The 12,549-nt window shown below is 37.0% G+C and overlaps 1 protein-coding gene across 1 annotated transcript; it reads left to right on the top strand.

Moving 5' to 3' along the window:
* Positions 1 to 1,997: 1,997 nt before the first annotated feature.
* Positions 1,998 to 11,556, top strand: hadhab (hydroxyacyl-CoA dehydrogenase trifunctional multienzyme complex subunit alpha b). The gene is made up of 20 exons (XM_084393693.1): positions 1,998 to 2,187; positions 3,041 to 3,082; positions 3,195 to 3,265; positions 3,347 to 3,480; positions 3,874 to 4,012; positions 4,535 to 4,654; positions 4,751 to 4,853; positions 4,999 to 5,121; positions 5,295 to 5,413; positions 5,500 to 5,556; positions 6,068 to 6,177; positions 6,323 to 6,457; positions 7,452 to 7,623; positions 7,710 to 7,796; positions 7,880 to 8,020; positions 8,127 to 8,195; positions 8,303 to 8,498; positions 9,114 to 9,228; positions 9,388 to 9,533; positions 10,885 to 11,556. The coding sequence occupies exons 1-20, from the start codon at positions 2,121 to 2,123 to the stop codon at positions 11,028 to 11,030; spliced, it is 2,292 nt and encodes a 763-aa protein (XP_084249819.1). The 5' UTR covers positions 1,998 to 2,120; the 3' UTR covers positions 11,031 to 11,556.
* The last annotated feature ends 993 nt before the right edge of the window (positions 11,557 to 12,549 follow it).

A 12,549-nucleotide genomic window follows, 5' to 3' on the forward strand; every position in this document is an offset into this window, starting at 1 on the left:
AGAAGGAAAGTACAAGTCTTACAATGAGACCACTATAACGCACAAAAACTATATTAAGATAAAAATCTGCCAGAACATAGTTAAGTAATGTATCATTATTTATATTTCTTCCCAGTTAAAACACACACAACATACAAGCATGGTCATATTTTGGTTATATGAACTTGTCAACATACTGAAACACTTGGTTTTAGACCACAATAATTTATTAGTATGGTGTAGGTGCAGAATTCGTCTTGGGAATGACAGATACAATCCCTCACAGATCCCTCACAGTGTTCAGAGGGACTTTGAGCCATACCTTCCAGAACAATAATGGCCAGGTCACAAAGTGCTGGTGGAGGATTTGCTCCTCCAAAATGCCATAAAGTGGCTCAAAAATATCTAGATCTGTTGAATGTGCAGGCCATGGGAGATGTTCAACTTCACTTTCATGTTCATCAAACCATTCTGTCACAAGTTTTGCTGTGTATATTGCTACATTCAGGGTACAATGTTTGAACCATTGGTGCACATGGTCCTCCAGAATGGTTCGGTAGTCCCTACAGTCCCTATACGGTGGGGAATGCCATGATATTGCAGCCCAAACCATTATTGATCCACCTTGTGCTTCACTCTGGACAGCAACAGTCCAGGTGTTAAGCCTCTTTGGGGCTTCACCACGCCGTAACTCCCATGGATGTGGGAAAGATAGTGAAGGTGGACTCATCACTGTGATCAGTGAACAATACATGTTTCACATGTTTCCACAGCTCAAGATTTGCACAGTTGGCGCCAATGAAACTGACATTTGGCATTGGCATGAGTGACCAAAGGTTTGGCTATAGCAGCCCGACCATGAATATTGACTTGTGGAAACAGGAGCGCATTTAATTCTGCAGTGAGTTTTTGTGTGTGTGTAGATACAGTCTGTGAATTGAGTGGTAAAAGCCTAAATTAAATATCTTCATCATAAGCGATCGAGTCTCTTTAGAAAATGTGGACTAAACCGCTCATAAATTATATGAACGCTCATTGATTAGGATTCGTTTTACGATCTCTTTATGAACTTTTTGAAGCGTCAAAGTGGTAATTGCGTAGTTGTCAATGGAGGGACAGAAAGCTCTCAGATTTTATCAAAAAGATCTTCATTTGTGTTCCGAAGATGATTAAAAGTCTATCAGAACGACATGAGGGTGAGTAATTAATGACAGAATCTTCATTTTTGGGTGAACTATCCCTTTAATGCAAAAACGATTTTGTTGCGTGTTTGCCATCTTGTGGATGCATGTCACATTGCAGGTTTGCAAACAACTATGGTGATGTTTATAGAATTGCAACTGATTGCATATCATGGTTAATTTATTTGACTTCAAATAAAAGAAAAGTTTGGCTAACTGAAATAAAAATAAGATATAAAAAACTTTAACTTATTTTAGTTCATTTTTAGTTATTTTATTTCTTATTTTCATATTTTAACTTGAAAAATAAACGAAAAAAAAATGAATTAACATATAAGCATTTTAAAAACAATAACTAATAAAAAATGCAGTGCAACCAACTGGTTGGCTGTACATAATGTACTGTATGTAAACATGTAAAGGGGTCCAAAATGCTTGTGTTGCCGAGTTTGTCTAATTTGATGCAACATTATATTTTTAGCATAACAAATTCAGTAAAAAAAGTTCAATAAAAAATGTACACACTTCTGAATATGTCTCTATTTTGCCGTTATCCAGCATGATTTGAGATACTTGATATATATAGGCAATTTTAGAGAAATATATACATTTTAGAAATATATCCAACCATTCCCAAACCACTCATCCTTCTATAAATAGCCTATATAATTTATGTAATTAATACAAGTGCATTTAATTCGTCTGCTTATTTCTAGGTTTAACTGAGAAACAATACAACAGAGATTCAAGGTTTATCAATGATTTTTTATTTTTTTATTTAAACCCACAACAACAACAAAACCCATAATATAATGATTTACTATCTGACGCGGTCATGAGATAGAGTCGGTGGATTGGATGTGTTCAGCAGGTCTCTGGAAGTATAGAAGTGAAACACTGAAACACTCCTCCTCCAGTCTTCCGCCTGCTGTCTGTCATTACACACATTGACCTCCAAACATGGCCGGCGTACGAGCCCTCGGTTCCCTCTCCAGACTCACAACCAGAAGATATACCCTGTTTCCAGGTACTTCACACCGCTACAATCTTTCCTTAAATGACTATACATCCCTATTGCATTTCGCTTTAACACTTGCGTAAATAAACTACTGTGGAGAGTCATCAGTCACACTTCACTGAAGTAGCTTAGCTCACCTGCTAATTAACTCAAGGTCCAGTGATCAATGTTTTGTGACTGTTTTAAGTTTCACGCGCGTGCAGTTTCCTTTACTGCGCGTGCAACGAAACACGTACGTCAATAAATGTTGTTTTAATTTAATTTAATTTATTAGCATTAGAGTTAACGCAGTGACATGTTGTTCCCATTCAAAAAAGATTGCTAATGCTGGTCATTATCTTATAATGCATGAAGAATATTTTTTTTAATGAACATTTAGTTTATAGACGAATTTAACGTTTTTAATAATCGCTAACGCCAGAGTTGTTGCCTCTGCCGTTGAAAACTGGTTTAATCGAGGTTGGTTTAATGATGATATCTGCTAATACATCTCTGCATCTATAAGTATTATAGTTCAATTATGGCTAATATGTCAGATTTGTTTACATAGAGCCTTTGTATTCATTTCATTATGTTTTCATCATCACTGAGAGGTGTATGACATTATCACTATGGTTGTAGTGTAGGTTAAGAGGAAACTAGGTTAAAGTTCATCTGTGGCTGTACTACTGGAGTTATGTCCTCTACAGGCCTGTCTACATTCTGCTGTGTGTAATATATCTTCACTGTCTTCCAACTTAGCCCGATATGACCCTCACTGCTTAGAGATCGTTTTATATTAGGTATTAGCCTATGATTTCTGAGTCCATTTCTGTGATTTTACCTTCACATCACTATTAACTTTTTTTTTCACCCAATAAAGGTGTCAGCAGGCGGACCTTTAAAGTTGCTGCTTGTATGATGGGTAAAATATTTCAGTTCATAAAGTATATATATATGTGTGTGTGTTTTATGATATCAATTATTTCATGTATTGCATGCTTTTTCATTTTCATGTCTTTTCGATATTTCCTCAGCTCGTACACACGTAAACTATGAGGTCAAGGGAGATGTAGCTGTGATCCGTGTGAATGATCCCAATGCAAAGGTAATAGTTGTCTTTGCAACCACGTTAATACATTCAAATGATATCGTAATATTTCATAATGTGTTTTTTTGCAATGTCTAGGTCAACACACTGTCTATTCAAATGCAAAGGGAGATGACAGAAGTCATGGATGAGATTTTGGGAAACAATGCTGTCCAGGGTGTTGTTCTCATCTCATCCAAACCCGGCAGCTTCATCGCAGGGGCAGACATTAAGTCAGTATCAGAATTCGGGAACACTTTATTTTAGGGTCCAATTCTCACTATTAACTAGTTGCTTGTTAGCGTGCCATGCATATTACTAGGATACTGGCAGTGTATTAGTACTAAATAAAGCACATATTAATGCATTATTCTGCATGACCATATTATATATCCCTTAATCCACCCAATACCTAAACTTAACAACTACCCTACTAACTATTAAAAAGCAGTAATTAGGAGTTTGAGGCAAAAGTCATAGTTAATAATTAGTGAAAAGTGAGAATTTGACCCTAAACTAAAGTGTGACCCAGAATTCGTAACGTGTTTATTATTGGTGGTTATGGTGATCATTATCAAATACAGTGCTGATATCTTACCTGTTATTTTTCTGTACCATGTATTTAGCATGATTCAGGCCTGTAAGACTGCAGAGGAGGTCACCGGGCTTTCTCAGGAGGGCCAGAGGATGTTTGAGAAGATTGAGAAATCTCCTAAGCCCATTGTCGCTGCCATTAATGGATCGTGTCTTGGTGGAGGCTTAGAGGTACTGCATTCATGTTCATATGTCACAATTTTTATCCACCCACAGGGCGAGCATAGGATTACTGTAACATATCTGATGTGATTTTAAAGTGCCCCTATTATGCTAATTTTGTTTTGAAGGTCTCCTGCAATAGGTTTACATATATCCAAGGTCAAAAATCACTTTAATTTTCTCATAATATTAATTTGCAGCATTACTTTTTTTCTCACAGTGTCTGAAACGACATGATAAAAGCATTTTTTTAAACAACACTACTCTGCTCTGATTGGTCAGACGGCCCAGTCTGTTTTGATTGGTCGACCGCTTACAGCGTGTGTCAGAAACCAAACGGCCATTACCATATCTAAATTTCGGCTCTGGAAGCTTCCTCAGCTCTTGATAAACAATACGAACAGTAACGATGGCGTCGGTTTTTACCATACCAATTCAAGCCAAAGTGGATTTGCTTTTGCAGCACAGAAAAATTGTGCATTTAGTTTTACAGACAATACAAAATTGATATTGTGTTTAATGTGTTTGTAGTTTGCCATTGCCTGTCAGTACAGAATAGCCACCAAGAGTAAGAAGACGGTCCTGGGCGTCCCTGAGGTCATGCTCGGCCTTCTGCCTGGAGCTGGAGGAACACAGAGACTGCCCAAAATGGTCCGTAATATGCCACAGACACGTTTAATAATTATTATTTTAATTGAATCTTCACAACTCAAGCGTGGTTGTTTTTACACCTTTGCTTTTATGTAGCTTGGTCTTCCCAGTGCTTTTGATATGATGCTAACAGGAAGGAACATCCGTCCAGATAAAGCCAAGAAAATGGGCCTGGTTGACCAGCTGGTGGATACTCTTGGTAAAACATTTTCTTTGTATTGCATTTGTGTGTGTATATATGTAAAAGAGAGAGACACAAGTGTTCAATAGAACAGAATTAAACAGTTTATTTCATCCTTGCTGAATAAAAGTATTAATTTCTTAAAAATAACAATACTGAACAGGACCTGGACTGAAGAGTCCAGAGGAGAGGACTATTGAATACTTGGAGGAAGTAGCTGTGGAGGCAGCCAGAGGCCTTGCTAACAAGAAAATCTCACTTACCAAAGAAAAGGGCTTGATGCAGAGTGAGTATTTGCAATGGTCGACTACTAGACGGTTGTAGATTCAAAATTATTTAGACATAAGTTATTTAGGCTTTTGCAAGATTAATATTTATCATCTTAATCAGTGTTGCATATATATATAGCATACTTTTGCTTTATTGCTTTAATTAGTATATACAATTTTTTCCTTGCAGAAGTTCAAGACTACATCATGAGTTATCCATTTGTGAGACAACAGATCTACAACACAGTTGAGAAGAAGGTCATGAAACAGACCAAGGGACTGTACCCTGCACCACTGAAAATAATTGAGGTTTGATTCTGTGCTCAATGGAGTTATCATAAATCATAGTAGAAATAGCTTATATTGAGCTGATACCTGTTTGTTTTCTCTTTCAGAGTGTGAAGGCTGGTGTTGAACAGGGTCTGACTGCAGGTTACCTGGCTGAGTCACAGGTGCTTTGAAAATGTGTAAACTGTATTATCGTACAATAAGACCGAAGATGCAGTTGACTCGTAGTCGATCATTTGACCCATTAGTCAACTAGTTGCGCGCTTATGATATTAATTTAATCACTTAAATATACACTTTTAACGTTTCCTCAGAGATTTTGCTCCATATTGACATTATAACATTACGCAGATGTCAGATTCTGTACGTTTTCTGTTATGTAAACGGCCCCCAAGGCTCTTCTCATCGACTAACGTTTGGTCGACTTTTAGGGGGCAGCCTTTGAACACTCAATATAATTCTGAATTATTCCACTTGGCTACACTTGGAATCTGTTGTTGAATCAAATCCTCACTTGCATCTCTGATCTGGTGAATTTTTGCAGGGGAATTAGAATTTAAACTTTTTTAATTTATCTGCTAATATTCATTTAATAATATTATTTGGTAACTGCGAAAGATAATGTTATGCATTTAGCATAATAATCTAATTATGCACTTTTTATTTCCTTTACAGAATTTTGGCAAGTTAGCCATGAGCTCTGAGAGTAAAGCACTTATCGGCCTTTACTACGGTCAGGTCACATGCAAAAAGAATCGATTCGGAACCCCTGAAAAGGAAGTAAAGTATGTATTTTCTTTGTCTATTACTATATGTAAGTTTGAGGGAAATTTACAGTTACTGCAATTTATAAGCAGCAACTTAAGTGTTACATCTATTTCCTGTTGAATAGTAAATCATTTGTCTTGCATATTGATTTTCTATTTTTAGAACACTTGCTGTCTTGGGAGCAGGTTTGATGGGTGCTGGCATTGTTCAAGTGTCTGTAGATAAAGGCGGTCACATTATTCTTAAGGACACCACACTGGAGGGACTCAGTCGTGGAGAGCAGCAGGTCTATAAAGGGTGAGCATTAAATATACTGGAACTAGAGCTGTGTGACGATTCGGTAGCGATCAAAATAGAGTAAATCACCTTTTAAAAGTAAATTGATTCTTCAAATAAAGATTGTATCAATTACACCAGTAGGTGGCGACAAGTGACTGTTAAAAAATATTTGTAATTGAATCATTCATTCAAGAGATTTGTTCAAAAATACTGATTCATCTTGTAATAATGCAAGTGTATTCTTTGTGAGTCATTGAATCATTCAGTCAAACAGTTTTATTTATGTTTTATTTATTCAGATAAATAGACTGCAGCAATTAACATTTTGTCTGAACCTCTAGTAAAATAAATTACACGATATTTTGTTTAGTTGTCTATTCAGAATTGTGGGAGAATCGTGATCTCTATTTTAAACAGAAACATTGTGATTCTCAATTTATCCAGAATCATGCAGCTCTATCTGAGGGACCGTTTACACGACACTGTTTTCAACTAAAATTGGGAAACTTTTTATGCGTTTTGGCCGTTCATTTATACAACAATGGCGTTTTGAGGGCCTGAAGACGCAAACTTCAGAAAACAGGTTTCAAAGTGCAAGTTTTCAAAAACGAGACCGTTATTGTCTCTGTGTAAACTATAAAAACGCAAATTTTGTGGAAATGGTGACGTCATGCAAATGCGAATTACATGTTCAGTCTATAGGCGCGTAGTGTTTCTTTACAAAGTGACATCGATACAGAATACAGCGTTTTTGTGGATCCGTGTGAACGGGGATCATTTTGACAATGTTGTCATCTGTACGCAAAAAACGCAAAGGAAAAACGTTTCCATTTTTAGTACATCGTTGTCATGTAAATGTAGCCTGAAATAATAGATTCAAAATGACAAATAGATCAAACCCGTAACCAAAGTTAAAGCTGCTTTGATGGTTTTCCCCATATTATTTATTTTTATGTATTGTATTTGAATTTTTTATTTATTTTTCTATTTTAATTCCAAAAAATGTTTTCAGGCTAAATGACAAAACTAAGAAGAAGAGCATAACATCATTCGAAAGGGACAGTTTTCTTTCCAACCTAACGGGACAGCTAGACTACAATGGCTTTAATAAAGCCGACATGGTCATTGAAGCCGTTTTTGAGGATCTGAGCATCAAACACAAAGTCCTAAAAGAAGTTGAAGCAGTAAGTTAATATTAAACAAGATCAAGATTTCAAACTCTCTTAAATAAATAAAAAACTTTTGATGACAACATATTTTGTCATTGCAGGTGATTCCTCCACATTGTATATTTGCTACCAACACATCTGCTTTACCAATCAAAGATATTGCCGCTGTGAGCAAGCGACCTGATAAGGTAAGAAACTTTGAATGACTTCTTGACCAGCATTGTGAGAGAGTTTGAGCTTATCTCAAATTTGTGATTGTGTTTTGTTTCAGGTAATTGGAATGCACTACTTTTCTCCAGTTGACAAGATGCAGCTACTGGAAATCATCACCACTGATAAAACCTCCAAGGACACAACAGCCTCAGCGGTGGCGGTCGGCCTGAAGCAAGGCAAAGTTATTATTGTCGTTGGGGTGAGACACTGCATATTCTTCCATCAGTCCAGAATACACGTTTTACAGATCTACAATCCATTAAAAGAAATGGGATGGAATGGCTAAGTGGAATGTTTGTCTTCAGGACGGACCAGGCTTCTACACAACCAGATGTTTAGCTCCCATGTTAGCTGAGGCAGTGCGTGTATTGCAGGTTTGTGTGTTTCTGTTTGAATTATTAATTTATTCCCATCTGTTGTAAAAGTGTTATGTGCAAAAATCAGGCTTCTTCATAGAAACACACCTGTTCTCTACATACAGGAAGGTGTTGACCCCAAGAAGCTGGACTCCCTGACCACAGGTTTTGGCTTCCCTGTGGGTGCTGCTACCCTGGCTGATGAAGTGGGCATTGATGTGGCAGCTCATGTGGCCGAAGACCTCGGCAAGGCCTTCGGCTCCAGATTTGGAGGGGGAAATGTTGAGGTCTTGAAGACCATGGTGGAAAAAGGATTCAAAGGTACATTCTTTAGCTTAAGCAAAAGCACACTTCATTTTTGACGCGTATGTGTACAGCCGAATGCATAGCCTTTCAAAGTAAGACCCTGTTTGATAGCATGCATGAAAAGTTTCATTCTTGACCTGTAAGTGTGCTTTCACACTGGCAGTTTAGTTAGAACCAGGGCATGGGTTGCATTAAAAATTGGCAATGTGAAAGCTGGGGAATGAACCCGAGGTGGTCTGAGATCAGCTGCACTGGAACTGTGGTGTAATTCATGTGAATGAGAAAGCAACTTAGACTATTTAGACTAAAATACAAATATTTAATGACTGTCCTATATAGTATATACAGATGACTGTACTATAGACCAAATATAATGCTGAAATGAATGTTGTATGAACCATTTACGTTAAATATGGTCAGAAAAATCTACAAAATCTATTTTGAAATGGAAAATGTCCAGGAACCCTGCACCTCAGCTGACAAAACCATCTTTCAGTAGACAAAAAAATGACATGATCTCTGACAATTCAGTATGGCGTCTACCCTGATTAATTCTGTTCTTTGGGTTTATTGACATAAACATGTTCAGTACAATTGCCATAAAATATTTCTTCTCAATTCACAATTTAGGCCGGAAGTCGGGCAAGGGCTGCTACATCTACCAGCCAGGACTTAAAACCAGAGATGTGAACCCAGAAGTTCTGGAGATTTTGGAAACATTCAAGCTGGCGCAAAATGCTGCAGTGTAAGTTGCTCAGACTGTTGTTAAGGTTAGATGTATTTTAATTCGTAAAATGACTTCTCATCAGGACAAATGCAGTGTTATTGTTTTGTAGTAGGATAATGCATAGTTGATCATCCAGCAAACAGTATCATCACTGCTTCTTTCTGTCGCTCCACCCAGATCTTCAGACTCAGATATACAGTACAGGCTGGTGTCTCGTTTTGTGAATGAGGCTGTTCTATGTCTACAAGAGGGCATCCTTGCCAGTCCAGTGGAGGGTGACATTGGGGCAGTGTTCGGTCTCGGCTTTCCACCCTGCCTTGGAGGTGAGATTCTAATATCTTGATTTACTCTTTGGATTTTTTCTTTAACTTTTCCTTTAAAAACTGTCCTTTTCCGATTAAAGGTGCTATTGTATTTGTTTTGACTGTACTAAAGCATAAACTGCATGATAAAAGCATAATATGTTTGCAGATATTTAGGAAACATTCTGAGTTCACATACTTGTTTCTATGAAAAAGCTACAGCTACATCCAGTTATTTTGTGTGTTGGAATGTCTGTTTTTGTTTTGGACCGTGATCCCGCCCACCGCCAATTTACCCAATAGAGTGCAACAGTGCCCGCCCCCTTTTGCAGAGGTGCTGTTTCCAAAAGTTTTTTTTTTTATTCGTTTTTCCCAAGGGATTTTAAAATAGTCTTCGTTAGAGAGTTATAAGCCATGAGCCAAGTCAATCAGCTACGAGGTGAATCCCAACATTACAAACTTTGATTTAAAGCAAAAAAGTTTTTGAAAATCTGACAAGGTACAAGAATGTGAACTTAACGGCTTTAGTAAGGGAAATAACTACAATCCCATTGAGCATTGCGAACAGAATAATTTAATTAAAAATGACAAAAAAAATAAAATCTTCTCATTTACGAACATTGATTATATGTATGAAAACAGTATGAATATGCATATTTATATATAAGTATTTTGAGCATATGGAGATCAAATCGATTACTTCATTCGCAGTGTGCTTCATGGGAGTAGGTTGAGTGTTGCTTTTTTCGACTCTCTGATTGGAGTAATTTTCTGTACAGCATCACGGGTTCGGATGCCACTGTTAAACACGATTATTTAAAAAAGTAAGCTGAAATAATGTGGGCTGACGGCTTCAGCAGAAGCAAATACCATGGATTAACAACCGCACAGTAGGCCTGTCTCTAAATGTTTATAAGTTATCGTTCAAAATCGATTTCACTATAGAGAAAATTAATAGAGTTTTAACTTCCGGAACCCAACTGTTGCACTCTATAGTACTTCGACACCCCGGGTTGCCAGTTGGTGTAAAACACAGCGTATTTCTGCCATGGAAGCCAGCAAACGAACTTGGTCAGAGATCATAGATTCTGCCCAACCTAAAAAGCCTCGGCATCCATCTAAAAAGCTCTATGACCAGAGGCATATTAAAACTCGTATAAATCAACTCATTAACTCGTTGCCTTCCATTGCCAATTGCGCTCGTTCCTGTTGCGTTTCCTCAATCTGGCAACAGACTGTCGAGTCTGAGGAGGAGATGGCGGGGAAAATGACTCTCTCCAACCCATTTTAAGCACTAGCTGTCAATATTACATACTGCACCTTTAAGGTTTATCAGCATTCGGTCCTTTCATTATGTGAATTGTCATTGCAGGGCCCTTCAGGTTTGTGGACTGCTTTGGTGCAGACAAACTTGTGGAAAAGATGAGAAGGTTTGAGGAGGTCTATGGGAACCAGTTTACTCCTTGTCAGCTGCTGCTTGATCACGCCAAGGATCCAAGCAAGAAATTTCACAAGTGACTTCAGCCGTCATGTGCCATTATGACTTCATAGAAGTTTCAGAGATTTACGTGAAAAACAAGCAATCGATTGTGCACTTAAAGCAAGAGTTCAGAATGTCAGAATGGCCTTTTTGTTCCTTGTCAAGGAAATAACAATCCCCCCCCCCCCCCCCCCCCCCCAATGAGATGCCATGTACATGACTAATATTCAGGTAGACTTTGGCCTGGTGATAGCCTTCAACTAAATGAAACTATTTAGTTTTTGGGTTGTGTTTGTATATTAATGAACTCTTTAGGTGAAATTGTTTTCTAATGGTTGTGTACAAATAAAATGTACAGGCAGAGACATCAGGCACGTTCCATTGCAGCCCGAGTGTCAAAAGAAAAACCCTAATGTATAGTCCAAAAGCACTTGTCTGTAAAATAATTTTTCATTTCAGCAAGCTTCGGTACTTATACTCAATCTCTCTCTCTGGACATAGAAAGTGGCCTCAGAAAAAAAAAAAAAATCAATGAATTAAATGAAATGTTAAAGTCTTCTGTGATATATGCTGTTTTTATTGACTGGGTCTGGAGACGGGTACATCAACGTCTCCCCTAACTGTTATTGTTCGTTTCTAGTTTACCCCTAGACTGTGAATTAGGAACGTAACAATTGGGGGCTCGTCCGGGATCAGCAGCACAAACAACGGAGAGAAAAATAAACAAACCAACCAAACAAACACCAGAACGCAGAAACACATTAAAGAAAAACGCACTTCACAAGACGTAATGGGTGTTTACAAGTGGGACTATTGTTATGATGCGTTTCAAACAGGGTCATAATATGTACTACCTACTGTACCAAAACGTGTATGAAACGTATAGTCATTTTATAATGACAAAGCTACAAGCTTGATGCAATTATATTAAAATATACATTTTGAGATTGTTAAATTTAGCTCTACAGCTTCTTTATAGTGACTTGAATATTGCAACAAAAACAGTATGAGAACATTTAATTTAGTCCATTATTGTAGCTTAAACTGTCTCTGTCTTTCCTACAGACTTTCCTAAATGCAATAAGCTAAATTGAGTAGAAAGGCCATTGTTATTGATGGCCTATTATTAGCTTTTTCTTATGGAGAGAAAACTGAATCTCCTACTGGAAGCGCTCGGTGGATCAATTCTAAATAATACATATCTGAAAAATACACCCAATCTGGAAATAATCGCTAATTAAAATAAGTAATCAACTTGAAGTTGTTTATTTTGTGATAATTACCAGCTGACTGTACAATATTCCACTTATTACACTGCTACTTACCAAATATATATATTTATTGGCCAGTGTTATTTTAGTTATCGATATACTATTATAGTTTTTATTAATATTTTTATATTAGTTTTTAGTTATAAATTTTAGATTTAGTAATTCTAGTAGTTATAATTATTTTATTTCGATTATTTGCCAAGGCAACATTTCTAATTTTCATATTTTAAAACTCAAATATTCATACTTTCATCTTTATTTCAATTAACTTTTTTTTTTTTACACT

Source organism: Rutilus rutilus (genome assembly GCF_951802725.1).
Source record: "Rutilus rutilus genome assembly, chromosome: 21".
Taxonomy (NCBI): domain Eukaryota; kingdom Metazoa; phylum Chordata; class Actinopteri; order Cypriniformes; family Leuciscidae; genus Rutilus; species Rutilus rutilus.